The sequence below is a fragment of the Takifugu rubripes genome, chromosome 12 (genome assembly GCF_901000725.2).
Source record: "Takifugu rubripes chromosome 12, fTakRub1.2, whole genome shotgun sequence".
Classification (NCBI taxonomy): Eukaryota; Metazoa; Chordata; class Actinopteri; order Tetraodontiformes; family Tetraodontidae; genus Takifugu; species Takifugu rubripes.
In genome coordinates this window covers 1187501-1212193 of record NC_042296.1, presented here as the reverse complement: position 1 = coordinate 1212193, position 24693 = coordinate 1187501, and the positions used below count along the sequence as shown (strand labels likewise).

General features: G+C 44.8%; 4 protein-coding genes and 1 long non-coding RNA gene across 12 annotated transcripts in view; 3 read left to right on the top strand and 2 right to left on the bottom strand.

The window, feature by feature from the left end:
• The first annotated feature begins 242 nt into the window (after positions 1-242).
• cdca7b (cell division cycle associated 7b) lies at positions 243-4371 on the top strand. The gene is made up of 11 exons (XM_011608863.2): positions 243-344; positions 449-581; positions 1369-1506; positions 1601-1701; positions 1919-2135; positions 2227-2289; positions 2390-2563; positions 2721-2864; positions 2955-3104; positions 3911-4047; positions 4126-4371. Exons 2-11 carry the CDS (start codon positions 564-566, stop codon positions 4145-4147), a joined length of 1164 nt encoding a protein of 387 aa, XP_011607165.2. The 5' UTR covers positions 243-344; positions 449-563; the 3' UTR covers positions 4148-4371.
• Positions 4372-5498: 1127 nt separating this feature from the next.
• On the bottom strand, positions 5499-11394 carry sp4 (sp4 transcription factor). Of its 2 annotated transcripts, none has more exons than XM_029844710.1 (7): positions 10865-11394; positions 10525-10595; positions 9259-9612; positions 7988-9185; positions 7602-7800; positions 7124-7323; positions 5499-7035 (listed from the first exon to the last, which is right to left on the bottom strand). In XM_029844710.1, exons 1-7 carry the CDS (start codon positions 10869-10871, stop codon positions 6764-6766), a joined length of 2301 nt encoding a protein of 766 aa, XP_029700570.1. In that variant the 5' UTR covers positions 10872-11394; the 3' UTR covers positions 5499-6763. The 2 variants fall into 2 exon arrangements, with proteins under 2 accessions (XP_029700570.1, XP_011607166.1); XM_011608864.2 differs by having other exon boundaries at positions 9268-9612; positions 10865-11390.
• A 145-nt stretch (positions 11395-11539) lies between these two features.
• Positions 11540-14537, top strand: LOC115251671 (uncharacterized). 3 transcript variants are annotated; one of them, XR_003890193.1, is made up of 5 exons: positions 11540-12875; positions 12960-12994; positions 13091-13219; positions 13553-13610; positions 14185-14537. It is a non-coding gene; the product is annotated as an uncharacterized lncRNA (long non-coding RNA). The 3 variants fall into 3 exon arrangements; XR_003890191.1 differs by having other exon boundaries at positions 11540-12994; XR_003890192.1 differs by lacking the exon at positions 13091-13219 and having other exon boundaries at positions 11540-13055.
• A 2586-nt stretch (positions 14538-17123) lies between these two features.
• itgb8 (integrin, beta 8) overlaps positions 17124-24693 on the bottom strand; it is an 18437-nt gene continuing 10867 nt past the window's right edge. Inside the window, exons 15-17 of one of the 5 annotated variants that reach the window (XR_003890314.1) lie at positions 24490-24653; positions 23522-23878; positions 17124-17139 (exon numbers count right to left, since the gene is read on the bottom strand). Coding sequence is in view for 3 of the 5 variants with exons in the window: in XM_011608861.2 (XP_011607163.1) it covers positions 23750-23878; positions 24490-24653 (293 nt within the window). In the remaining 2 variants the exon portion in view is untranslated. Of the gene's footprint in view, positions 17140-22514; positions 23879-24489; positions 24654-24675 lie in introns of those variants that run through there. The other 4 variants (XM_011608861.2, XM_011608862.2, XM_029845378.1 and 1 more) reach the window with 4 other exon arrangements.
• sp8a (sp8 transcription factor a) lies at positions 19716-22199 on the top strand. Its single transcript, XM_003968860.3, has 3 exons — positions 19716-19928; positions 20040-20302; positions 20630-22199. Exons 2-3 carry the CDS (start codon positions 20285-20287, stop codon positions 21818-21820), a joined length of 1209 nt encoding a protein of 402 aa, XP_003968909.2. The 5' UTR covers positions 19716-19928; positions 20040-20284; the 3' UTR covers positions 21821-22199.

Below are 24693 nucleotides of genomic sequence, written 5' to 3'. Positions count from 1 at the left end.
GTGAAATTAGCTTCCCTGATCGGCCAAGATGAAATAAATCTACAAGTGCAGTATTTTACAAAGTGGGAGATGCAGAATAGAAAAACGCTCCCCTGAAGCTGCAACGGCGCCAGGATATCGTATTTCATCTTTTTTTTTTTTTGATACTACCTTTTAGCTTCACTTCTACGTCATTATAACTAGATTATATTACCTGTAGTGAAGATGATTGTTTATGGAATTTTCCCCCTGACTTCCGGGGAAGACCACGCCCATAAGTAGTTTAAGCGCGAAAAGGCGGACGGCACCACTGTGGTCGTGGGGGGGTCCTAAAAGAGACTTACAAAGAATATGGTTAGAGACTGGTAAGAAAAGTGAAAGATTTTTTAAACAAACAGCTGATGTTACATGTTTTTACTGTGTGTTTTTTTACGTAGATGTCTTACAAATAACTTATTTTTGTCTGAAGTTACAGTCTTGTAACAACAGGAGCTCTCATTGATTCGCCTTTTAAATCTGCTCGTCCCTGTGCGTGTTAAAGCCAAGCCTTTTCTCCAACGGTTTGCTACTAAAGTGATATTGAAATGTACCTCCGGTCTAAGGTAAGCCTGACTATGTGTGTCAGTTTGACTTTATTTATTTACTTAATAATGAAGGAAAGGGCACCGAACTCGCTCGTCCCTGTTACTAAGGCTTAATGTCGGCCTCTTTGGTATGAACCTGCTCCATTGTTTATATTTTGCTAGTTACAGCGTGTGTTATAGCTAACTACAGCTCAGGGCTCGTTTGTGCCACATGGCTTTAATAAACAAGTTATTCAGGCTTTATATCAGTTTTATGTCACCGGTTTGGTAGATGTTGAACATTAACGAAAAAGTGTAAAAATCAGAGTTGAGGTCAAAGAAGTGCAGCCTGTTTCTTGCTCTGGAGGACGACATGGTTCCACAGGTGTCAACAAAGGAATCCGATTAACAAATGATGAAGATCAGATTACCAAAGAGGCACTTTAACTCTCTCGCACTGTAGTTTATTACAGTAGTGTACATTTTTTTTATAGGGATGTGGCCCCCCATTCATTCCCTCCAGCAATACTTTAATTAATACATAACCAGCAAATACTATTGAAGCCTGAATTTTTATCACTTTAATCACCTGTATTGTTGAAAATTAACCGTGTTTTATATATCTACTGTTTAAGGCCTCACCTAAAACGACTAAAATATTTTCATTTTATTTCAGCGTTGATTTTCCAGAAATGCTAGTATACCCATAATTACTCTATATGCCCCATTTCCATCAGTTCTTTCTTTTCCATCCTGTTTTTTTCTGTTCATGGTCACAGAGGGTTGCACGTCTATTCAGGACGATGTTTTGTGTATCTGCCCACAGGCTCCGTGTTTCAAATCCAAGTTCATCACGGCAGAGATAGAGCTGCTGTTCAGCCAGTCAGACAGTGAGGAAGAGTTTGAAGGTTTCAGTGATGTCGAGGAAGAAGACGACAAAGGGTATTTGGATGAAAAGCAACAGGTATAAAGTTTCTTTTTTGAAAAAAATAAAAAAAATAAAAAAATCTGAGAGCCTTGCCTTCAGAATCAAAGCATCGCTTTCTGTTCATGTCCAGACGCTGGACTCGGAGAAGGACAGTGATGTGGACACGGGATTCTACTCCGATGATGAGGAGGCTTCTCCATCGAAGAGGAGGAGCCTTTTAGTTGCCCTCAAGTGTGTGTGTGTGTGTGTGAGTGTGTGAGAGAGAGGGAGAGACAGTTTTTTGAAAATGAAAAACTTGCTTTTATACATTTTTAGATAGTGTCCACTAAATGTATTTATTTATTTATTGTTTATTTACTGTATGTATTCTCATTTTGCATGATCAATGATTTTACACACTGGAAGATCATTTCAATCTAATATTTACCAAGTTATTTCTGCTCCTCAGGTTTCCTGTCAAAAGACTGTCTGCTGCCAAACAGGAACCACCAGAGAAAGAAGTGGCAGAAGCGGTCCAAGAGACCCCTCCCCGGAGAGGCAGGGGGAGACGGAGGATGAAGGAAACGCAGCTGGAAGGCAAAAAGGAGGAAGAAGAGATCAGTGAGGAAGGCCTAACTCAGAGCCTTCAGAAGCGAGACCAGAACATCCAGGAGAACAAGGCCATGGTGGAAATTCCCCCAACACTCTCTCCCTTTGTTTATTCTGCCCTTGGCGTCAGAGGTTGTCTGACTTCTTGGTTCTGTTGCTGTGTTTTAGTTGGCCAAGCTCTTTGCAGATCTGAGCACCATCACGGACCTGCTGAGGTTCTCCACCCCTCAGGTCGGCACCTTCAACATTCAGCCATCTTGCTGAGCAAGCTTGCCCTGTCAAAATGAAATGATCAGCGAGTCGCCTGCCTAATTCTGCTCTGCCTCTGCAGAAGAAGAGCGAGAAGGGCACGCCTCGGAAACGAAAGTTTGAATCCGAGGTGGGTTCAGAACGGAGGAACCCGTCCCGTAAAGCCCGACCTCGAGACAACTTTGCAGTGGAGGAAAAGAGCGAGCCGCGCCCTTGCAAAACCCCCAAGAATGTAGATGTTGAGACTTTGCTCAAGGTACGAGTGTGGGATCCACGTCCGGCGCCTGCTTTAACTGACATGGGTTCAATGTTTTGGCTGTGAACACCCATTTCAGCCGTCTCTCATTCTACACATACAGTATGTATTTCTTGGCACGGCGCTTGGTTTAGCTTGTCTATGTTTGACCGGGCAGGTGGACAAACTGGTGCAGAGGAAGAGGAGGAGCCAGAGTGTCAGGAAGAGCCAGTTTGACGTGAGGTCAGTCGATGAGATTACAGAAGACGACCTGGAAAACATAGCGTACCGCAGCAAAGACAAGATCTGGGACAAGGAGAAGGTGCGTCCCATCAGGCTCACGCAGGACCCGCCGTGGCCGGTGTCCGCCCCTCCAGGTTTGCCACTGTCCCTGTGTGTCCTGTCTCTGCAGGGCAGCTCGTGTCACCAGTGCAGACAGAAGACTCTGGACACTAAGACCATCTGCCGCAGTGGGTTCTGTGTTGGGGCCAAAGGTCAGTTCTGCGGGCCGTGTCTGAAGAACCGCTACGGGGAGGATGTTCGCACTGTGCTGCTCGACCCGGTTAGTGCAGATATAATGGGAATGCAGTGAATCAATGCTCATGTTGGAATATACTGCGATACATGCTCGTTAATGCCACATTTAACACTTTGCTGTGACTTAAGGTTTTCATTTTTTCATGTCTTTTTAGATGTGTTGAATAATAACACAAACTTGACTTTATTTTATAAACTGATGCTAAGTCTAGAACTTCACAACATCCAATGCCCTTAAGATAGGAACACAAATAAATCACAGGTTTAAAGAGAAGATAAACCATAAGTCACTTAATAATTGTCTGTAGCTAAAAGCATTCTAAACAAGTAATTCTTGGTCTTTATTTTACACAAGTGTCAGGTCATTAATAATGCATAAATCAGGCGGGTAAACTTTCAAAGTTTGGCAGCGATAACAAAGGTGCGGTCGCCATGGAGACAGGACCGAGGTGAAATGGAGGTCATGCAATGCAGCAGATGGAACCATTTGAAAGGCAGAATGGTTGACTCCAACTCAGAGAGCAGGGAAAACCCACGTTTCTCACAATTTTCACCGCGAGTTGTGACCATCAAATTTGACAATAAACGAGCGGACAATTGCAATTTTATGCTATGCTAAAGCATCAAAGTGTGCTAGTTTTATGAACACAAGGGTCTAAAAGTCGGCTCCAAATCTGAACTTGTGCTATTTTCACCGCAACAATTGAATGTGTCTTCATTGGCAAAACATCTCTGAACCCGGTTAAACCAACACCAGCTCACTGTTGTAGTTTCAGTGCTGAGTAAACTAGACGAGCATGGATTATCGCCTTACGTGCACTTACTTTGCAGAACTGGTCGTGTCCCCTCTGCCGTGCTGTGTGCAACTGCAGTTTGTGTCGCAAGAAGGAGGGCCGCTGCGCTACGGGGAACCTGGTGGGGTTGGCCCGCTTCAACGGACACAACAGCGTCCACACTTACCTGGAGAGGTACGGAGGCAAGCGGCCAATGGCAATTTCTGATATCTTTACTTCAAAGAGCTGATAGTTTTTTCTTCTCTCTTACAGCCTTCAAATGGAGTTGCAGTAAAAGTCAATCTAGAAGAAAAGCTGCTTGACTGCCTTACATGGATCAGGCCCTGTAGTTCACAGTACTTTAAAATCAGTAGTTTGTTTCACACCAGTCCCCACTTATATGATCATTTTATCTTGTGTGATCCAGAACAAATTTCACTTTAGCCATTTCCATCATATTATGCATGAAAATGCTCTTCTTCTTTTATAAATAAAGTCATTTTTATTTAGGAAAAAAAATGTGGGTTGTATATTCTTTGAATACACATATACACACAGATAACCTGGGTTGTCTCATAATCCTTAATTATTTGACGCAAAAGCAAACATACATTATAAAGTCTACTTTGGTCCTGGGCCACCTGGTGGATGATCATGAAAAGTAATCTTTTTAAAAACCTAATGAGGTAAGTTCATTATCATGCTGTGATATATGATTCTGATATAACATTATTAAGTTTAAATGTGACTCATGGTGCTTGTGACTCATTTTCCCCCTATAGTCATTTATTAATAAAGATCAGTAATGAGAAGGTGGGATACACACTGGCCCTGCACACGTGTCCCACCCCTCTGATCTGGAAGCAGCTTTAGCAGTGATGGTCTCTACAGTGTGAAAGCAGCGCATCGCTTGTGTAAAGGGAGAGACCTGCTGGTGAACTCAGAATCTCTGAGCTACCAATTATGAATTATGTTTCATCAGGCAGATGGGCAAAACTGCCCCATCTCTCCAAGCAACCATTCAAAATCACAGCAGAAGAATCTTGGACTATTTTCACCACTTTATTGTCAAGTGTTATGCAAAGCATGTTTTTTTTTTGTTTTTTTTTACTTCATCTTATTTTTCCATATTGACATAACACGCTTGTACAAACCAGTTTTAAAAATATCAATAAACTGTAGCCTTTGAGGCCAACCTGGCAAAAAACCCATTATCAAATGTCATGGAGACAAACAAACATCTTTAGAAAAAGATTTACAAATGAGATGTCACTACAAAATATCAAAGAAAGAAAAAGTCCACTCAAAATATTACCAAAAACATCTAAATTTGGTATCAACCTTTTCAACGTCAGGAAATATTAACTTTTTTTTCTTTCTTTATTCTTTTGTTATGTTTTCTTCTTTAAAATCACATTATGGTGCAAAGAGGAGAAATGAACAGCAACAGTCAGATGTGGAAAAGAAAGCAAAGCACGAGGAGTTTAAAAAAGGAGAAAAAAGACAATTACAGCGAAATAACAGAAACATGCTGTACACGAGCGTAGAACCAACGCACACAAATACAAGTCCAGCAATAAGCAAATAGCACAAATTAAGGATAAATAATAAATTAGCTGTACACACCGGGATCCTGTGTGTTTGGGGATTTTTTTTTCAAAACAAGCGTAAAATTCTACAAAATAAAAGCATCTTTTAAGTTAAAATGAATATACACACTCAACTAATACAGAGAAACATCACCGAAAAACATTTGTAACATCCACACAACTGAATAGCCTGACCCACAGATTTATTCACTTTCTACCTCTCCGTGCTGTGGTGTGCTCGCCACGTCACCCCCCCCGCCACGTGTGTGTCTATGCACCTGACAATAACCGCTTGTGTTAAGGCAAATGCGGCGCGTTCGTCGCGTAGCAGGACGAGAGGTGGAGAGGAGAGGTCGTCACCGGAGCACAGAAGGTAGAGAGCAACATTGATGCTGGGCCACGCTGGAGAGACCAGCACCATTTTCCAAAGTTTTTGCTAATCATAGAACAGACTGGCGTATTGACAATGTCCCCTCACAATGTAAACATGGGTTCACAAGGATTGTCATTATAGTATTGCTTCCACTACACAAAGTTGTAGAAAGCTAGATTGTTTTTTCCCCCGTCTATAGAAACCTTTTATCTAGTGGCCACTACACCTTGATAGGAATGCATTATTTATAAATCTTTTTTTTTTTAATATGTGCTTTTTTTTCTACGCTTTTTCAATAACAGTTTATCCGTTGACTGGTCTCAAACACCTGAATCTGATGGGAGGTCTAATCCTGAACCATAAAACTCTAATTAGTTCCTCTTGAACACAGTATGGGAACACAGGCGTGTCCACACGCACGCACGCACACACACACACACACACACACGCTCATCCCAAGACTGACCACAGCTCTATCTCTGCTCCGCAGCAGCCCTGATTGGCCCAGAGCTCTCTAACGCATGAAAAAGCAAGACAGCTTTGTGCATAGAGTTAGATTCAGCTTTTAGGAAAATGTCTCTGGATGCATGATGAAGATTCAACAGGGAACCTCCCCCCCCCCCCCCCCACACACACCCCTCATCTTGTGCTAATATAGGCTTTACTGCAATTCCTGTCCCCATAAAGCATGGAGAATAAAAATTCATTTAATAAATGCCAAAATGATATTTCGAAAGTTTAGAGAAGATTTTGCGCGGATATCTCCTCCCGCTGTCTTTCATGGCATGATTCCAATCTCTTTCCAACCCCTTTTCACGAGAACGCCGCCATTTTTTTTAATTTGATGTGAGAAGCAGAGAGGATGGGGGGACAAAAGTCACCTTTTCAGTCCCTGCCGAGACTCCCAAAAAAACAGGAAGTCAACTTTCGGTGAGCAGCAGAGTCCCGCCTACTCAAACTCCTCGTCGTCCTCCTCCTCTTCCTCCAGGTGATTAGAGGTGGTGGGCGTAGCAGGGTCAGAGTCACGCGAGAGAGTCGCCACGGCGACAATGTGAGGGGACGTGCCCAGGCCTTCGGGAGCGTCTTCCTCCATGTCTTCAGTGGTGATGATTGCCAACGCAGCTCCACCCTTCTTGTTCTGGTGGGTCTTGATGTGCTTGGAGAGGTGGTCGCTGCGCATGAAGCGCTTTGAGCACTCCGGACACTCGAAGCGCTTTTCTCCTACGAGGACACAAGCAAAGGATTCGAGCCAAAAAGAAAATGCCAGAATAAAAGAAGCGCGCACCCTTGCATGGTTGTTGTTCCCCACCTGTGTGTGTTCTTCGGTGTCTCTGCAGCTCGTCACTCCTGGTGAACCTCTTGCCGCAGAAGATCCAGTTGCAGACGAACGGCCTCTCGCCGGTGTGCCAGCGCAGGTGCGCCCTCAGATGGGACGTCTTGCCGTACACCTTCCCGCAGCCCTCCATGTGGCAGATGTGCTGTTTCTTCTTTGTGGGATCTCCGCTGTTCCTGCGAGAACGCGTCATAATGTGAAACGCCGTCGAGCGTTGTACCCAAACCAGTTGTCCCGTCGCGTCGAGACACCCGTTATGCTTATTTAGGAAAATTCTAAACAGTGATTTTTTTTGTATTTTGTAGCAGACTGGATTGGACTGGAATCTGGAAAGGCACCACGTGGAAATCCTAAAAACCTGGCAAATCTACTGTGCAGAATATAGCTTCAACAAGGACTACGCTCGCAAACCAAATATCTGTAATATGACAGCGTGTGTGGTTCTTCTCCCGACCTTCCCTCGCCGTCCCTGCAGTTGGGACAGGAGCAGGCGACGCGGCGCAGTCTTTTGTTGGGTGGGCCATCCTGCTCTGAAGAGCTCTGTACAGAGCCGAGCTGTTCCGGGCTCATCGAGGAGCCTGACGCCACGTTGCCCACCGCCACCGTCACAGGAGACGACTGAACTTTGACCCCATCCTGACCCTGTGGCTGACCTGAAAGAGGGTGGAATGGCTGTAAACCTTATAATAAACTCGAGCCAAGTGGTGCCTTGAGTCATTTTAATTTCTGAACTATGGCTCCACACAGGAAAGGTAGCAATGTAATATCATCATTATGGTAATCGGTTGATTGATAATAGTTTATTGAAGCATATTCAAAGATAGATAAATAGGCTCTTACCCTGTATACCAGTTATCGTGAGAGGAACACCCTGCACCTGAACTCCAGCAGCACCCAGGCCAGCGATGCTGACCGTCTGTACCCCAGACCCTGGGTTGATCTGAGCAGCACTCAGTGTCAGAGGAGCCCCACTCAGGGAGACCAGCCCTCCACCGCCCATGGGTGTCCCGCCGGCCACCGGGGCCAGCGTAAGCTGCTGAGGGACGGCCGCTCCGAGGCCACTCTGCAAAGACACGCTGCTCGGAAGCTGTAGCGTTTGCCAGGTGAGTTGTCCAGACGGAGACAGGGTTGGTGTGCGAATAAGGACCTGGGCTGGATTCTGGAATGCTTGGATGGGCTGTAAGGTTTGCCCGGGAGCCAGCTGAAGGGTCTGAATGTGCTGCGGTTGCTGCTGGCCCTGGACTTGACCTGGACTCTGAGCCTGTGGCTGCAGCTGGATCTGCTGTACAAACTGGTGTCCCACCTGACCAACGATCACCTGCTGGACGGTTCCTGTAGCATCTGTCTGGCTCTGCAAACCATTTGCCTGGTTCTGGGTTTGAGAGTCTGCCTCACTGCTCTGCACTTGGGCGTCAGCTTGCGCGCCTTCTGTCCCGACAGAAACCATTTGCGTCCCATCGGATGCGCTGTCACCGTCGGCGACCGCTGTTGAACCACTTGATGCCGTACCCGGAGCTGGTCCGGGCACTGCTGTCGTCACCAGCTGGTTCCCATTGGCAACAGACAATGTACCATCTGCAGCCTGGATAAGCTGCACAGCTCCAGCACCTCCAACATTATTTATCACGGGCAAAGCCAGGGTCATACCACCGATGTTTATGGGTACAGTGGTCATAACAGGAGCCTGGGAGCCCTGCAGAGTCTGCAGCTGCAGCGGGAATGACTGTGCAGGGCGGATCTGCAGCGGAACTGTCTGATTGGCTGAACTTGTCAAGATGGCCTGTTGGTTGGCCGGCTGGAGAATTGCTTGTGTCTGGCTTGGACTCTGGGTCTGGATGAGCTGGACCTGTTCTGGTAGAGCACCGATGGGGGCTGTCTGAGCTGGGCTGATATGGATCTGCTGTCCATCTGCTGTCTGTAGGTGAGGGATGACCTGGTACTGCACGCCACTCCCAGCACTGGGAAGGTTTTGGACCTGGATAATCTGGAACTGTTGTTGAGTGGCTGGACTGCTGTTAGTCCCTCCTACTGGTTTCACCTGGGAAGAAGAAATGTTCGCGTTAAGAGGACTGACGTTGACAGTCAAAGGCTTAAAGCTCGACACATCGGACCTCTTTCACCTTCCGTCCACCAGGTGAGCTGTCGTTGGCCAGGGTGGTCGCCACCGTCACAGCGACAGGCTGGTTGCTGGTCTCCTTCGCCATGGTCGGTGCCGTTGTAATGATCTGCCAGCCGTTTCCTGTGAACTGGGCAGGGACCAGTTCCAGCTGCTGGGGCACCAGGGCCTGACCTCCGGCTGTGTCCACCACTATTTGACCCTGGAGCTGACCTGCCTGCAGCTGGATCTGACCAGCCTGGACCTGGATTGGTTGGGCCCCGGCCTGGGCCACTTCAGCTCCCCCCTGGCCTCCGATCTTACTGCAGGTGGCTGCTAGTAAAGCCAAGGGAGAGGGCTGAGAGGAATCCTGGGGGGGGGGGAAGAAGAGAGGACCAGTTAATTAAAAAAAAGGAGGAGCTCAGACAGATACAGTTAAAAAGGAGTGTCAAAAAAGAAAAGCGGTCTGGAGAGATTCTTAGCATAGACGAACAAAAAAAGCACATGTTAATGAGCAAAAGAGGAAGGTATCAAGTGCAATTATGCAGTCACACAGTGAAAATTTATTTTAAAATTGATAGATAAAGCACGCAGGGAGGGGGGAGACATGGTGCAGAAAACTGAAACAAAAAGCTTAACGCTAGAGCGAGAGCTGTCAGTGGAAGTGGGCGGTATTACAGGAAGCGAGTGGGTGGGCATGTGAGAACCACATTTCTCTTTTCTCAGAACACTGGTAAGAAAATGCCGCCTTCTCTCTCTCTCTCCTCCTTTTCAAAAGGAACTAGGTCGCAAGCAAATTTTTAATGCTACAAACACTTTTCAGCATGGCACAAATCCTGGATCAAATATAACACCACGGAATAAATCGGAGCACTGCCATGCACACAACTAAAACTGACTGGACTTGAATCTAGAATGACTCTGTAATGAAAACAGAAACATTTTTTATGTGTGTGTGCATGTGCGTGTGTGTGTGTGTGTGTGTGGGGGGGGGGGGGGGTCTTCATAATAGAGTTCTTCATAATAGATCCATAAGCAGAATTAAACAATTTTGACACTGATGTCAACGGATAAGTTAAAAGTGTAGTGACAACCATATAAGCCTATACAATAAGCTATGGGCTGGACAGAAACAGAGCTGCACAGAAACAGGAAGTAGAATTCACCAGAGAAACGCCCCCAGAGGTGTCGGGCTGGGTGGGAGGGAGCGCTTTTGGGGCTCCCAGGCAAGTGAAAGTGATGAACAATATTAAACTCATTTCTGACTTTTACTCCCTCTTACCTGCGATCCAGAACTCTTCCCCCTTTTTGATGCTTTCCCTCCTTCAGAACCAGATGACTCCTTCTTCGAGTCTGTTGAGAAAAAGCAGCGAGAGTATTTTTGCGGTTCCACCTCCACATGAGGACTTCTGAAGAGTGCAAAGTCCCCAGATAAGGCAAAAGAAAATCAAGCGGGCCAACAAATAAGGTCGGCTAATACAGATAGAGCATAACAAAGGTGATCAATAAAGACAGAGGACAACCGTGTAACCTCATCATCACAATCAAAGGGGCTTGAAGCCTTATTGCTGTCAAACCGATACAGAGAGATGGGTGGAGACGTAGAGGGGGAGGGTACCTACCACTCATAACGCATTAATATACCAAAAGGGAGAGGGTGTAGTTCACGGTGGAAGGCCGGCCGGGTACAGAGGCGGAGGACGGCCTATATGTTCGGTGCTGGGCCGTGGCAGAGCTCCTCGTTTGACGAAACCACCCACTGGCCAGGAAGGGCGGTGCCAATCGCAGTCACAATCAAACAGCGCCAAATGACGGGGTTAAAACCAGACAAGAGTGCGCGCGTCCCCGGCCCCTCAGACTCCTGGAACCCCGGCGTGCACCTCCTTTATCGGATAGCCAGTCCATACACGGGTTAAATAGTGCTTGTCAAGATTATATCCTCAGAGAAGTTGGCAGAGTGTGACCGTAGAGGCCCACCCACTTCCATTTAAGCATCAGGACAACACCCTCTTCGCAGCTTCTGCCTGTCGGCTGCCGTTTCTCCCGCCGCACGACGCGGGAACTCCTGGCCGCCGTCAGTCGTGCACCGAAAAACAAAACGTCACCAGCGTTAGTATTTAAAGCGTATTCCCCGTTATTTCGCACTCAATTGCTTTTTAGGGGGAGATACAGGCGGATAGATGTGGCTTTTGTGGGCGGACGCGCTCCTCCCACTTATTCAGATTGGACCACGGGGCTCGGCGTGCGAAGGTCGAGATGGGAGTTGTATTTTGGTGAGGCCTCGCCTTCTCGAAATGGATTGGGTCCCGAGGACTACATCTCCCATGATGCTCCGGTTGCGACTGGAGCGGCAGTGTTGGTAGTCATGTTGATGTGAGAGCGAGAGGAAAGGGCGGTGACATCTGTGTTGTGGGGGTTGGGCAAACGGGAAAGGGAGGCGTCCGTGAATGTTTGGCTGTATCTAGAACAGGTTAGTTTACAGTTGGTGTTAACGTAGTATTTTCTTCCTATTTCCCCTCTAGGAATGCTTATTTTATTTTTATTTTTAAAAAACATTTACTGAAAAGAAAATGGAATATAATAAACCACTGTAACGTCGATGAGGCTCACCAGCACACGTTGATGATGACATTTATAGTCTGATCGACTAGTTTTAAAAGAATCTGAAATTTTGGGTTGTTTTATTGAGCTTAGTAAATTTGTTTTTCCTAAAGACCCATTTTCAAAGCTTTCTATAAGTTGCATAGCATTTTAATGCTACAGATAAATATGTTTTTAGTTGCATGAAGTTTCCCATGTCACTTATGCTTCAAAAATGAACTTTATTGTATAAATTATACTTCAGGAGAGGACTTGGTGAACAGGATTAAACATAATTTTAGAAAGGTCATTTGCTGTGGAATCAGCAGTCACACAGAAGTTTTTTTGTTTTGCCACCAGTCTGACACAGAGGTCTCCTCTCCCACCCACAGACCAAAAGATCTATCTAACTCCCAGAGGGGAATTAGCTGGTAAATTCATGTGAGGCACCACAGTTGCATGCAGACATTGAAGTTGTGTGTGAAACCCCCTTCCTTGATCGAGATGTGACTTTGGCCAAGTGGAGTCACATCTCTGGTTCACCAAGCAGAAAACATCATTAGCAGGAAGCCAACTGAGAATATGCCAGTGACACACGGGGGAAATGTTGAAGCGACTAATGCAAGACGGTGTCAGTAAGAGACAGTAAGAGACATCCTTTCAAAGAGAAAAAGCAACCAGGAAGTTGCTCAGTTGGTGCTTGTTCAGATCCAACAAAAGACGCAGATAAATATGTCTTTAAGACTTAAACGTGTTTTAAACCACTGCCATGAAACGCAAACGCACACACAGTCACGCACGCACGCACCTGGGGCTGCATGGAAACACGCACAGTCTAGGCCTGTGCGCACACAAAACGTGCACTGTAATTACTGTGGAAGCCAAGTGCCTCCTTGTCCCCGCCCCCTGGGCCACTCGGCAGGACGTTGCTAGGCAACGAGGTCTGCACTGAAGAAGGGTTGTTGTCGGTGAACGTTTGAGCTAGATCATGATAGAGATGATGGAGGGCGGCGGTGGGGAGACGATTGCAGCAGACAACTGCACAGAAGAAAGGTCACTTCTGACTTTTAGATGCTAGAGATGTTTCTACTGAGCTAATTTACACCTGCGTTAATCCCTTTGTGTTGTTTTCAAAAGCCTTTGAGGGATCACGCTTCTTGAAACCACTTCAGGTCTGCAAATACAAAGAGAGGAGACAAGACTTAGTTGTGTAGTACGAGAAAAGGGAAATCGGTAACTTTAAAATGTTTTCTATTTTTCGCCGCTAGGTGTCGCCATACAACAGAGAGACGATCTACCCAAACGTACTAAAATGTTAAAGCACATTAATGTCTAAACTTGCAACTTCTATCAACATTTCAGATTAGTTATGGACTATTCACCTTGTCTGATATATAGTAAGTAATAGGGTCATTTTTTTTTAAAAATATGAGAAAGCACAGAATTAAAATGAAATCATAAATCTCGATCTAAATCCAATTAAATCACAAAATGAGTAATTATCATTGCAATCTTTAGTTTGAATTATTTATAATTTCTCACAGAATGCATAGGTAATTTCTTCTTTGTATAAAAAAATACAAAAGATTTTTTCATTCTTACATTTAAAATCATTTTCTTAATATTATTACCATATGAATGTTTGGGCTTTTTTTTCACTCAGAAATTTATTTGAGAGCAGAAAATGGACACTGGTGCCTTCAAACGGTTTTCTTTTTATGGAAATGCAGGGGGTGCAGAAATGTTGCCACTGGAATGATACATCTATCTACAAGCAAGCTGGCATGCGTGAGTCAACCCATGATTGTGTGTAGTCATGTTTGCTTTATTTATTGCGTGACATCCCTGAGCTCTGCACAGACGTACATGCTGTCAGCAGAGGCATGCGTGTGTCACTGGCTGCCTTGGCGTCAGGATGTCTCCCTTTCTAAAAGATCAGGTTGTAAAGTGAGACAGATTTACGGCTTGTACAATGACTTAAGGTTTTGGCAGGTGTCTCTCATTTTCATACCATCTGTATGTGTACAGACCTGGAGAACGTGTTGACAGATGCTAAACTGCCATGTTTTGTCATAACATTGTAGAGCAACACAGTGTTTATCTATCTTACAAAAGTGAGAGCATAGAAAATTATAATAAGATAAAAACACACGTGGAAATTATTGATAAGGGTTGAAGTGTTGGCTGACATCTCCAACAGAAAAGTTATTTGATGAAACCTGATCCTGGTTGTCGTACCTGCCATACCTGTTTGTCTCTGGGTGCATTTGTGAAATCTGCCATGAATACCAGAGACAAAAGACTTGATTTGAACACACCTCCAGTTGATCCTAATAGATAATGTTTTTTTTTTACATTTCAGCTTTGTTTGAAATGTCACGTCAAAGAAGAAAGACAGTGGGTGTGAACTGGACCTCTGCATTTAACCCCTCCTTTTCCTGGCTTGCTGCACCTAGGGATGAATGGAGATTGGGTGCCTTGCTCATGGGCACCCCAGCCCCTGACCTGTCCTTGGTTTTGAGCCAGCAACCTTCCAGTTCCAAGACTAATTTCCTTCCTTTCAGCTATGAGCTGCCCCTGTTGTACTGTGTAATAATAATAATACATTTGCAAAATTTATCAATACCATAACCCCTAAAATCTTCCCTATTAAAAATGTGTACTGTATATTTTTTATTTCATATATTTCTTTCAAAAATAAAGATGATACAGATTTTTTGGTTCAGATTTTTTGATACAGGTTTTCTGTTCTGTTTTCTTTACCAAGTGTCAGAATAATACAAACCAAATCTCCGGTTCGAATGTATCCGTGTCGCTCAATTTATAGACTTTGTGAATTATGTTATCTATAAATCTGTAAATGACATGGCTTGGATCAACGACGGAGCTGCCGTTCTCACATACCTGTCACGTATTTATTTGCTATAGAACACAGCAGTAAATCACGTTTACAAGCTGTGATTCAAAGGTCTAGACTGAGTGACTAGAATGTCAGAATGCATGTGTGGATGGCAACAGGTCTTTTCTTTACGTGCTCTGTCTATATTGTCCATTTGTCCTGACATCTAGGTACATTAGTATGAGTGAATCGACCACATCTGTGCCAATAAAACCTGGGACACCATATAAACAGCAAAATAAATAGCAGTAGCAATTACAAAAAGACAATTCTTTTTGTTTCCCTTAATTAATTTAGGCCATAATAACAAGTATTTACTTATTAAATGTAACAGTTTGATGAAAATTTGGAGCCAGTTTGGAATTTCTTTCATGTGAGATGCGAAAAGTCAGCATGTGGTCAGCCTCTAGAGGTGTGTGACCCTCCGGAGGTTTGGAGGTCATCAAGATCTCCTGAGGACAGGAGACGACCTGTCGTCAGATGGGCCATCACTCTGGTTGAAATAGAAGAAAAAACGTGAACCAAGGCTAAACGCTGACCCGACCCGTGACCCTATACATATGCCAAGTTCTTAAAATCACATTTTGATGGCAAACAAGGAAGTAAAACAAATTTAGCTCCACCTCTTTTTGGCAGATGATGCAATTAGGCGGGTGTGCACTGCAGGAGAGGTGCTCACCTCTGTTTGACACCATTCAGAAGCTGGAACGGAGATCCAGATCCAAGCTAAGCTGGAAGAATATGAGTGGGAGCTGTGCCATGGGCTCAGACATCTTGGTTTGAAACTGCTTCTTTGAAGCTAAATGTGAAATGATTAAGTCCACTTAAAGGTCTCTGAAGCTCTCCATTGCGTGCTTATGTGTACGTGCATGCAGCTCTTTGAAGATGGAACTCCTGTATGAGATCAGGAAGACCTTTACAGCAGCGTTAAGTGGAGGGTGCAGCGCACCATAAAGATCCAAGATAAGTGTGTAAATGTGTCTGTGTGTAACTCAGTTCAGGACCTGACATGACTTGCAGGCCTGGCAGAGCTGACGCCAAACCGTCGTTTCAGGTTGTCTGTGTATGTTGTGAATGACAGCCCAGAGGCAGCGCATGTGTTTGTGGTTAGGTGTGAAAAGAAGTGTTTCATGTTTGACGGGAACCATCAATAAAACAGACGCAACGAAATCACCTTCAAACCACCTGAAGCTGGTCCTTTGCAGGAATGTCTGCAAAAGTGACTTGTGGTATTTTGCCTAATCTCTTTCACGCTTACCCAAACTCTGATTCATGAGCACGACCTCACAGACAAAGATGGTGTGCTTGATTTAAGCCTGCCTGACAAAGCGCAACCATTTTCAGCCAAATCTGAGCCCATTTTGCCTCTTTGTGGAATGAATTAACAATTTGTTGCACCGCATTTAGCATGAAAAAGCAGGCAGATCTTTTTTCAGCCAATTTAACTCTTTTCTCTGTGCTCCTGCTCCCACAGCCTCGAGCTTTATGGCAGCCATTGTGGTGCAATTGGTGGGAGGAACACCAAATAACCAGGAACATAAAAGAATAGTGTGTTTGTGTGAGCATGTCTAGAGGATTCATGATGCCCAATCACACTTTAAAGTATTGTGGTGATGCCAGATGTGTGATGGTTCAATTGAACACACCAGGACCAGGCCAGCATGTTGTGAACTCAAGACATGCAGCTTCTTTGCATTTTGTCTTGTTTATCCAGCCAAAACTGTCTCACCATTCAAAGGCTACTGACTAAACAGACCCCGTTTTATGGCCCATATCTGAGTATACAAATTAAAACCATTTAGACTATTCTTACCTGTTTATTGGCAACCACTCTACCACCAGAGTTTTTCAAGCATCAACACCCCCTGGAGGGGTTGTGTTAGCGTAGTGAAGAGCTTCCAAGGTCACCTTCCGTATGAAGTGTTTTATGCAAGTGAGCCACAGCTGGACACTTGCAAATGACTTCATCCACATACTCACACAGAAGTGCGCCGTGATTGATGCTCTTACAATTCCTGGATTATCGCAGATTAGTGTTTGATGTGAAAACTATTTTACAACAGCCCTGAGCCCTGTGGGACTGTTCAAGAGCTACTGTAAGTGGGGAGACTCGCCTTAATCACTTCTTTGGCCAGACAGACAGAATAACCAATGGAGAAAAGACATATAGGTACACCCCCCCCCCCCCCCCCACACACACACACACATCTTAGATGACCTCGGCCACCCACGATGAGGCAGCAGTGATCAGATCAGGTCCATCCATCTCAGCTGAAAGTGAAAAATGACAACTGGAAGTGTATGATTATGCTCCAGGCCTCATATGTATGCATCAATCAATCACACACACACACACACACACACACACACACACACACACACACACACACACACACACACACACACACACACACACACCTAGCCCAGAGAGGAAACAGACAAATGAAGAACAGTAGATTCATCTCCTTGTCTGAGGTGTGTGCACACGTGAGTGTTGTGTGTGTGTGTGTGTGTGTGTGTGTGTGTGTGTGTGTGTGTGTGTGTGTGTGTGTGTGTGTGCTTGTGCACCCCTGAAAAGTAGAGGTGAACCGTGCTGAAGGTGGTAGTGCTGAAGAGAAATGAGATGAGGGTCAGAGGTTGTTTTTAATCAAGAGCTGACTTGAAGAAGGTTTGAGTAAGTTTTGACCTGCCCCCTGTCGACCATCAGCAGCTTTGGCTGAAGAAAGACTCTTTTAGAAGTTTATAATGATAAGCAAGTAATCAAAAATCCCCTAAATGTGCACAAATTGCACCAGTATTCTGTATGGAAATCATTCCCTTCATACTGTGTTGCATTAAAGCACAAAAATCAGTTTTGTTTAACATGTCTTGTCTATCCTTTATACACGTGACACTCATGCTGTTCAGTCAAAATAAATCCAGCTATACTGAGCAATGTTTAAGGCACACACAATTTATCATTACTCATTATTTCACTGCATCTTTTTGGTCTGTCTGTGTTCACAGAGCTAAATTGAGGTGTTAGAAACATGTGTGAATTGATGGATAAACGATGAAAGTCAATGTGCCGTAGATGTCTTACAAAGATGCCGTGTGTGTGTGTGTGTGTGTGTGTGTGTGTGTGTGTGTGTGTGTAGGGGGTGAGATACACTGACTGCAATACCTCATCAATGTCTTACTAATCACAGTCTCAGTCTCATTCATCCCCATGATTCTCTCCGCTTCCTTATAAATCCTCCTCATCCCCACCTCTTCCTCCTCTCCACAGCACATGCGTTGGGAGGTTAAATGACCTCTCTGATGGACGACTTAACAAACCCCAGACATCCATCATGGCTATTTCAGGTGCGGGTGAATGTCTGCAACGGAAGGGAACGAGAGGGGGAAGAGGAAGTTTTAATCCACCTTCTTCCCAGACCTGAAAAGCCTCTATTTTGCCTCCAAAATATAAAATATAGCACATATATGAGCATCTTAAGCATTCAGTTGTTTTTATTTAAATGCGACATTTTTCACTGGAACAAATGTAATGGGAAAACACATTTTGGAAACAAGTCCTTCACTGTTTTCCGTGTTTTCTCCGTTCTTCTCCCACAGTCGTCCATCAGCTGGGTGCTGACAGACGGCAGACATGCCCTCTCTGCGTAATAATTACAGGAAGCCAAGGAGGAGCCGCTCCAGGCACATCCTGGCGTGCTGCTCACCTGGTTAAACGCTTCCTCTTCATTTATTTTGGAGTTTAAAAGTAAATCAAAAGTAGAGACATACTGTATATGCGTGCTGTAGTGACCGACCTGAGTTTTATACTTTTCACAATATGGTGAGGGGGAAAATGTTCAAGTCAATTAAAATGAACAAAAAAATTAGGCAGTGTACAGAATGTTAACAACAATTAGAGGCCAAATGTCCCCATGGAAACAGCTGCTCATACCTGCTCTTAGCAGAATTTTTTCTATTTTAGAAAAGATAATAATTATTCAATATTCTTTAAAAGCCAAGTTAGGCCAATCAGGTCATCTGAAAGAACTACATCACATCCTTTAAACACAAATGAAGATGAGAGAAAAAAGGGGGAATTTTCAGCTCATTTCTGAAGACTGACGCTGTATTAGCAGGTAGCATCACGTGCTGCACGGCACTGGGATTTTCCATTGCTTTTGATGGCCGGCCTGCCCCCTGGATCTGACGAGATTTTTTTAAATGTCTTCTCTTTTGACTTAAATCCTCCTGCTAATTGCCTCAGCGGGACAGATGACCAATATGGCCGCCCTGTCCTCCACATCGCCACCACCGCAATCAAGCAACAATGAAGGAGTTGAAGAAAAACAGCCAGGAGAAAAGAAGAAAACACTTCAGCCGTCCCTCTCCCCGAGTAGAGCCAGAGCTTTATTTCACTCTTTTCTTTTGGCTTTTTCTGTCTCAGCGCCCACAAAGTGACCGCAGAGCACACGACAGTCTTGTTTTGTTGACATCCGATGGTGCGTAATAATGTGGTCATTATTGTCGCCAAAGGAGCAGGTCGGGGCTCAGACAGTGTTTCATTGGGGGGCTTTAAAACACGCACAAACACACACATGCACACACTGCCAGTGTGGGAAAAGAATGCATCTTAAAGAGAGACAGCTGTTTGGGTGGCTGGTGAAGAGGATGATACTGTAAATGTGGCCATGCTTTAGGCTGGGGGACAAGTGTGGGAACGTTTCCCCCGCTAACAGGTGTGTGTTTTATGTGTGTGTCCTGCAAAGGAGAGTGAAAAACTTGTTACACAATAAAAAAGGAAGGCGGTTAAACCCTGCTGTATTGAATTAAATCAGAGAGCCAACTGAAAAGTTCCTTTAGTCTTTTCCCCCTAGATGGTAGAACTTGTCACCAGTGTTTAGAGTTTTAAAGAGGAAGAGGTGTTTTCTGAAAGAACACCTGTGTCTTATGTTAAGTAAGATAAAGTGGCAGAGGCAGCAACGGTGGTGGAGGTGGAAGTGGTGCGTCCACCCCTCCCTGAACCTCAGGGCTGACTGGGAACGCCTCAGGGCAGGATGGGGCGGACCGGGCCATTTATCACGGGCACGGCACCACAATGCCGATGTCAGGTGCATCAGGAAGACCAGAAAGAAGACCAACTTACACCAGATTACACTTTAAGCTTGCATCATCGGTGCCAGTTCTTCAAATATAAATTAATAATTGCAGCTTAACCACGAGCTGTTTTGGTACATGGCTCAAGTTTTTAGTAACGTCTGTTGCACCTTTTGTTTATCCTAATTTCCTGGTGGGGAAAACGCGAAACTATTAAGCAGTGCTTCTTGTTGTTTTTTGTCCAGGAGCAAATATCTTTTGGACCCCCCCCCCCAAAAAAACCCCCGGAGAAACAAAAAAAAAATGAAGAAAAAGAAACCAAACCCACAACGACTTCTACCGACTTCTAAGGGTGACTGACAGAGAAATTCGGATTTCTGATTGGTTCCCGGCCTCACGGTCTCTTCCTCAAAGCCCTGAAGAAAGAACAACTAGTTCATCACTCAGACAGGAACGCGCAGGGTGATAACACTACAACTGAGGAGGGATCATGGCTGCTTCTCTAGGAGTGAGTTTACAATTTATTGTACAGTTAAAAACACCGACGAGCTGATGGACTTTTAACTGGTTTGCGCTGTTTGTGTTCGTTCGGTGCGCTGTACTTTTCCCAGCATCATTCTCTGAGTTTGGGTGTAAATTCTCAAAATTGAGACGCAAATGCTGCAAAAACGAGGCAGCTTTATATATAAAAAATAACGCGAATGAAAGAAAGCTAATTTAAGAGCTGTTAATGTCATTTCTCCTGCATGAACATCTTTGTAGGAAGTTGTTTTTCCCCCCAACTTGGTTCTCACGCTGTGCGTCTTTACGCACTAACGAACTCTGCTGTCCTCAGGAGGAGCCCCGGCTCGGAAGCACCCCGCTCGCGATGCTTGCTGCCACCTGTAGCAGAATCGGAGACCCCGGCCCCTCCTGCTCTCCCGCTTTGTCCGATGGCGCACCGGGACTTGTAAAGGGGTTTCATCCGTGGAAAGGAGGTTTGGGGGGTTCGAGCAACCTAGGTGCCTTCGGGGTACCCCCTGGAAACTGCAGAAATAACGGGACTGGACTGGCAAACACCAACAGTGCCTTCTCGGTGACCACTGTCAACTCTCTTATGGGAAATAATTATTCCATGTACCAGACCTCCGTGTCACCAGACAACATTATTCTCGACTCCGCGCACTCGCAGCGGTCCGCCTTTCTGAAAAAATTTCCCCCCTCAGTTGAAGATTTAACCGGGATATATCCACGAGTCCACGGACATCAGTCATGGTTCAAGCCCATGGGCGACACCGGAAATGGTACCTCTGCTTGGTGGGACATTGGGACCAGCTGGATGGACGCACAGAGCCCGACAGGAATACCCGCTTCTTTCGGCGCCTGTAACACTGAATACAGCTCTCCCTTCAGTCCCAGTACTTCTCAGCACCTGCTGCCCGCCGCACAGCACCTGTTTGACGGCTTCAGGCCATCTGTCCCAGCTCCTTATGCAGATACTACAAAGATCGGAGCACCGGTGGTGGCAACAAACCCAGTTCCTCTGCCCGCTTCTTCCCGCTCCTCATCCCGCCGCTACTCGGGCAGAGCCACGTGCGACTGTCCGAACTGCCAGGAGGCAGAGAGCCTTGGCCCGGGGGGCGCAAGCCCGCAAAGGAGGGGGCTGCACAGCTGCCACATCCCGGGCTGTGGTAAAGTTTATGGCAAGACCTCACACTTGAAGGCGCACTTGCGCTGGCACACCGGAGAGAGGCCATTTGTCTGCAACTGGCTTTTCTGTGGCAAGCGCTTTACGCGCTCTGATGAGCTCCAGCGACATTTACGCACGCACACCGGAGAGAAACGATTCGAATGCGCCATTTGCCAGAAGCGATTCATGCGCTCCGACCACCTCAGCAAGCACATCAGGACGCACACCGCGGACGGCTCAGAGGACAGCGGAGAAACGGGACACGGGAAAGGGAGCAGCGACACGGACACGAGCCTCTCCGGGAGCCCAGCGTCCCAAAGTGCGAGAGACAGTCCAAAATACCGAAAGACAGAATAAGGCGGTGTAACAGGTGGTGCAAGCAAACAAAGAAACGTAACATTTGTGACAACATTTATGGAGTGTGTATTTTGGACACATAATAACCCAAATGGCAGTTTTGAACTTGGGCTTTTTCTCAACACGGTGTCTTTATCAATTATAAATAAATATTTTTTTTATATTCAAGAAAGTAAAAAAAAAAATGAACATCTTTAGGCGCCTATTTATTCTACAAATCTTTTTTGTTCAATTTAGGTGGATTGTATCTGTCGCATTTAAGTATATTTTAAAGCTTGGTGTTCTTTTTTAATATTGTTTTTTTATGTTTACGTTGAGGCCTATGTCACAGGAACTTGCAACAATAAAACAGTTACAGCTGCTTGTGAATTTTTACTTATTTTTGGAGTGTTAATGGAACCTTATTTTCATTTTATATACGTTTGTGATTAAATTATATTGATACGAAAGTTTAGAAAGTTTTAATCAAAATAACAATGCACCCGCTGGTCACTGCTTGTTCACTCTACTTCCGGCTGCTAAGAACACTCGGATGCCTTTGGGTTGATCTCCACCTTGTGTTCAGATGATATAAAATGCAATTTTTAAACGAATAAAGAAACCACAGGCTCTGTGAACCTCAAAAGCGAAAAGACACATTTTAGAAACTACCTGGTTACTGCTTTTCTCACAAACTCAAGCACGGAAGCAAATGGAGATAGCACTTGACATTTAATTAAAAACTGACCGTAGACCTGCTGCATCTAAACATGTGACGGAAATCAATAAAAAAAAAAAAATCACACATTTCAATGCATTGACAACTCATTAATTGACAGAAATACACACAAAAAAGTGCCGTTGTTATTCCAAAAAACCTATCAGATGAGATGAAAATTACAAATTATTGCTTAAATATTCTCAGTACCTCTACAGTCAAGCAGCCTTATCATGTAATAGCAGAACTGATATAAATAAAATGGGAAAGGGATGAAAATAAATAATAGTGTCTTTAAACTGTAAAACATAGCAGTCTTGCTGTAAACAAGTTTGTGTTAAATACAAATATAAAAGAGGAAAACTGTAAAACTAAATATAAGATGCCCAACGAGTGTACTTTTGCATTAAACCCAGTTTGTTGTTTATTTTTTAATGCAGGGGCTTATTAGTCCAGTGTTGTGAATTTGCTGCATTAGCTTTAAATGGTCAGATCCTTTCTAAGACCCAACGCGTAGCAACCTAACAACCTAATCTATTGAATCCAACCAGTTGAGTTGAGATTTCCCCAGTCTTCAGTAGTATGATGCAAAACAGTCCTTCTAGTGCAAGTCTAACCAGGTGATCAAGACCCGACAGTTGTTGATCGAAATGATCGAGAATGCCATAAAGTAGACCTAATAACAATGAACTAATAACATTAAAATAACACAAAGAAAATTCTGGATCATAACTTACAACCCAACTTATCAAAAACAAGAAGAAGAACAAGAAAAAGGCATAAAAACCTGCATCAGTTGTTGGTGTGCTTAATTAAATCATTCAAGGGAAAAGCTGAGGTCAGTAAACTAGAAATATTTGTCGTACCTCAAAACTGCCACAAGATGGCAGTCAAACACATGGAATGACAAACACGTTGAGAGAAAACATGTAGTGCTCCGACTTTAAAATAATACTCATCAATAGTGTTGATGAAGCATCACCCCCCCCCCCCCCCCCCCCCACACACACACACACACTTGAGCAGTAATGGCGAAAATAAAGGGTGTGTTTGTGCTATTGTTTTATCTTTTCTTCTTTATACTGGCCACGTGAGTCACAGTCAGTGCAGTTCAAGTGGGACTCAGCTGAGGTTCCACAGTTCACTATCTTCAATCTATCCCCGTGTAGCTGACTGGGACAGGGTCAAGCAATTTTGCTCTCTCACTTCTGATCCTGACCTCTGACCTCTTCTTAGAACTGCCAGGGGTCACCGAGAGGCATCTTGGGCACCTGGATGTGCATCTCCAGGGAGTGGTCAGGCGGGTTGTCCCTCCTGTAGGTTACTGTCTTTTCATTGGTTGTTGGAATGTAGGAAAGGTCCTGAGAGAGAGGAGAAAAACCTGTAGTTAGTTACACACACACACACACACACACACACACACACACACACACACATCTGAAACAACTGTGTTCAGTCCAAAACATTCAAGCCAGAGGGAAAAATCATATAATATTTTGGTTGGGAGATGAACTCTCACTACTAATACTTCTGGGGCACTAGCTTTTCCCCTATGTGTAATGTTGACATCTGCAGTGTCAGAAGTGCATTCACAGAGAACTTCACATTTTGCCCTGACAGTTGGGAGGTGTTTTCTTGCATGAAGAACTTTTTGCATCATTGAGATGCTCAGTGGTGAATGTTGAAAATAAGTCTAGCAACAATCTAAATCAGCTGAGGGACACATATTTCCAGAAATCCCTCCTGTTGAAATGTCTGACTCAAAGGTGCTATTGGTCATGATCATGTCACATATCTGGACACTGTTGATTTTGAGCTGGGAATTGAGAGGAAATGTAAAATACAGCTGTAACTGTAAAAGTGCACACTTGACTTTCTCACTGCCGGTTTCAAATTTCAAAAATAAAAGTATCCCAGGAGCTCCAGGGCCACGGCGCTTTACCCACACGCTGTTTGATGTTGGAGAGCTAACCTTTCCAGTGCAGTGAAAGACTCCATCTTCACCAGCGCCTGCCGGTGTCCTGATTCTCTTCTGCAGCAGAAGCCTGGAGAAGGCCACCACGACCAGCCCACAGAGCACCGTCAAAGCACACACGCTCAGGAATGTCCCGACCATCCGGCTGCTGCTGGCACACTCTGTACACACAACATTGAAGACCTTGAAACACATGCACTG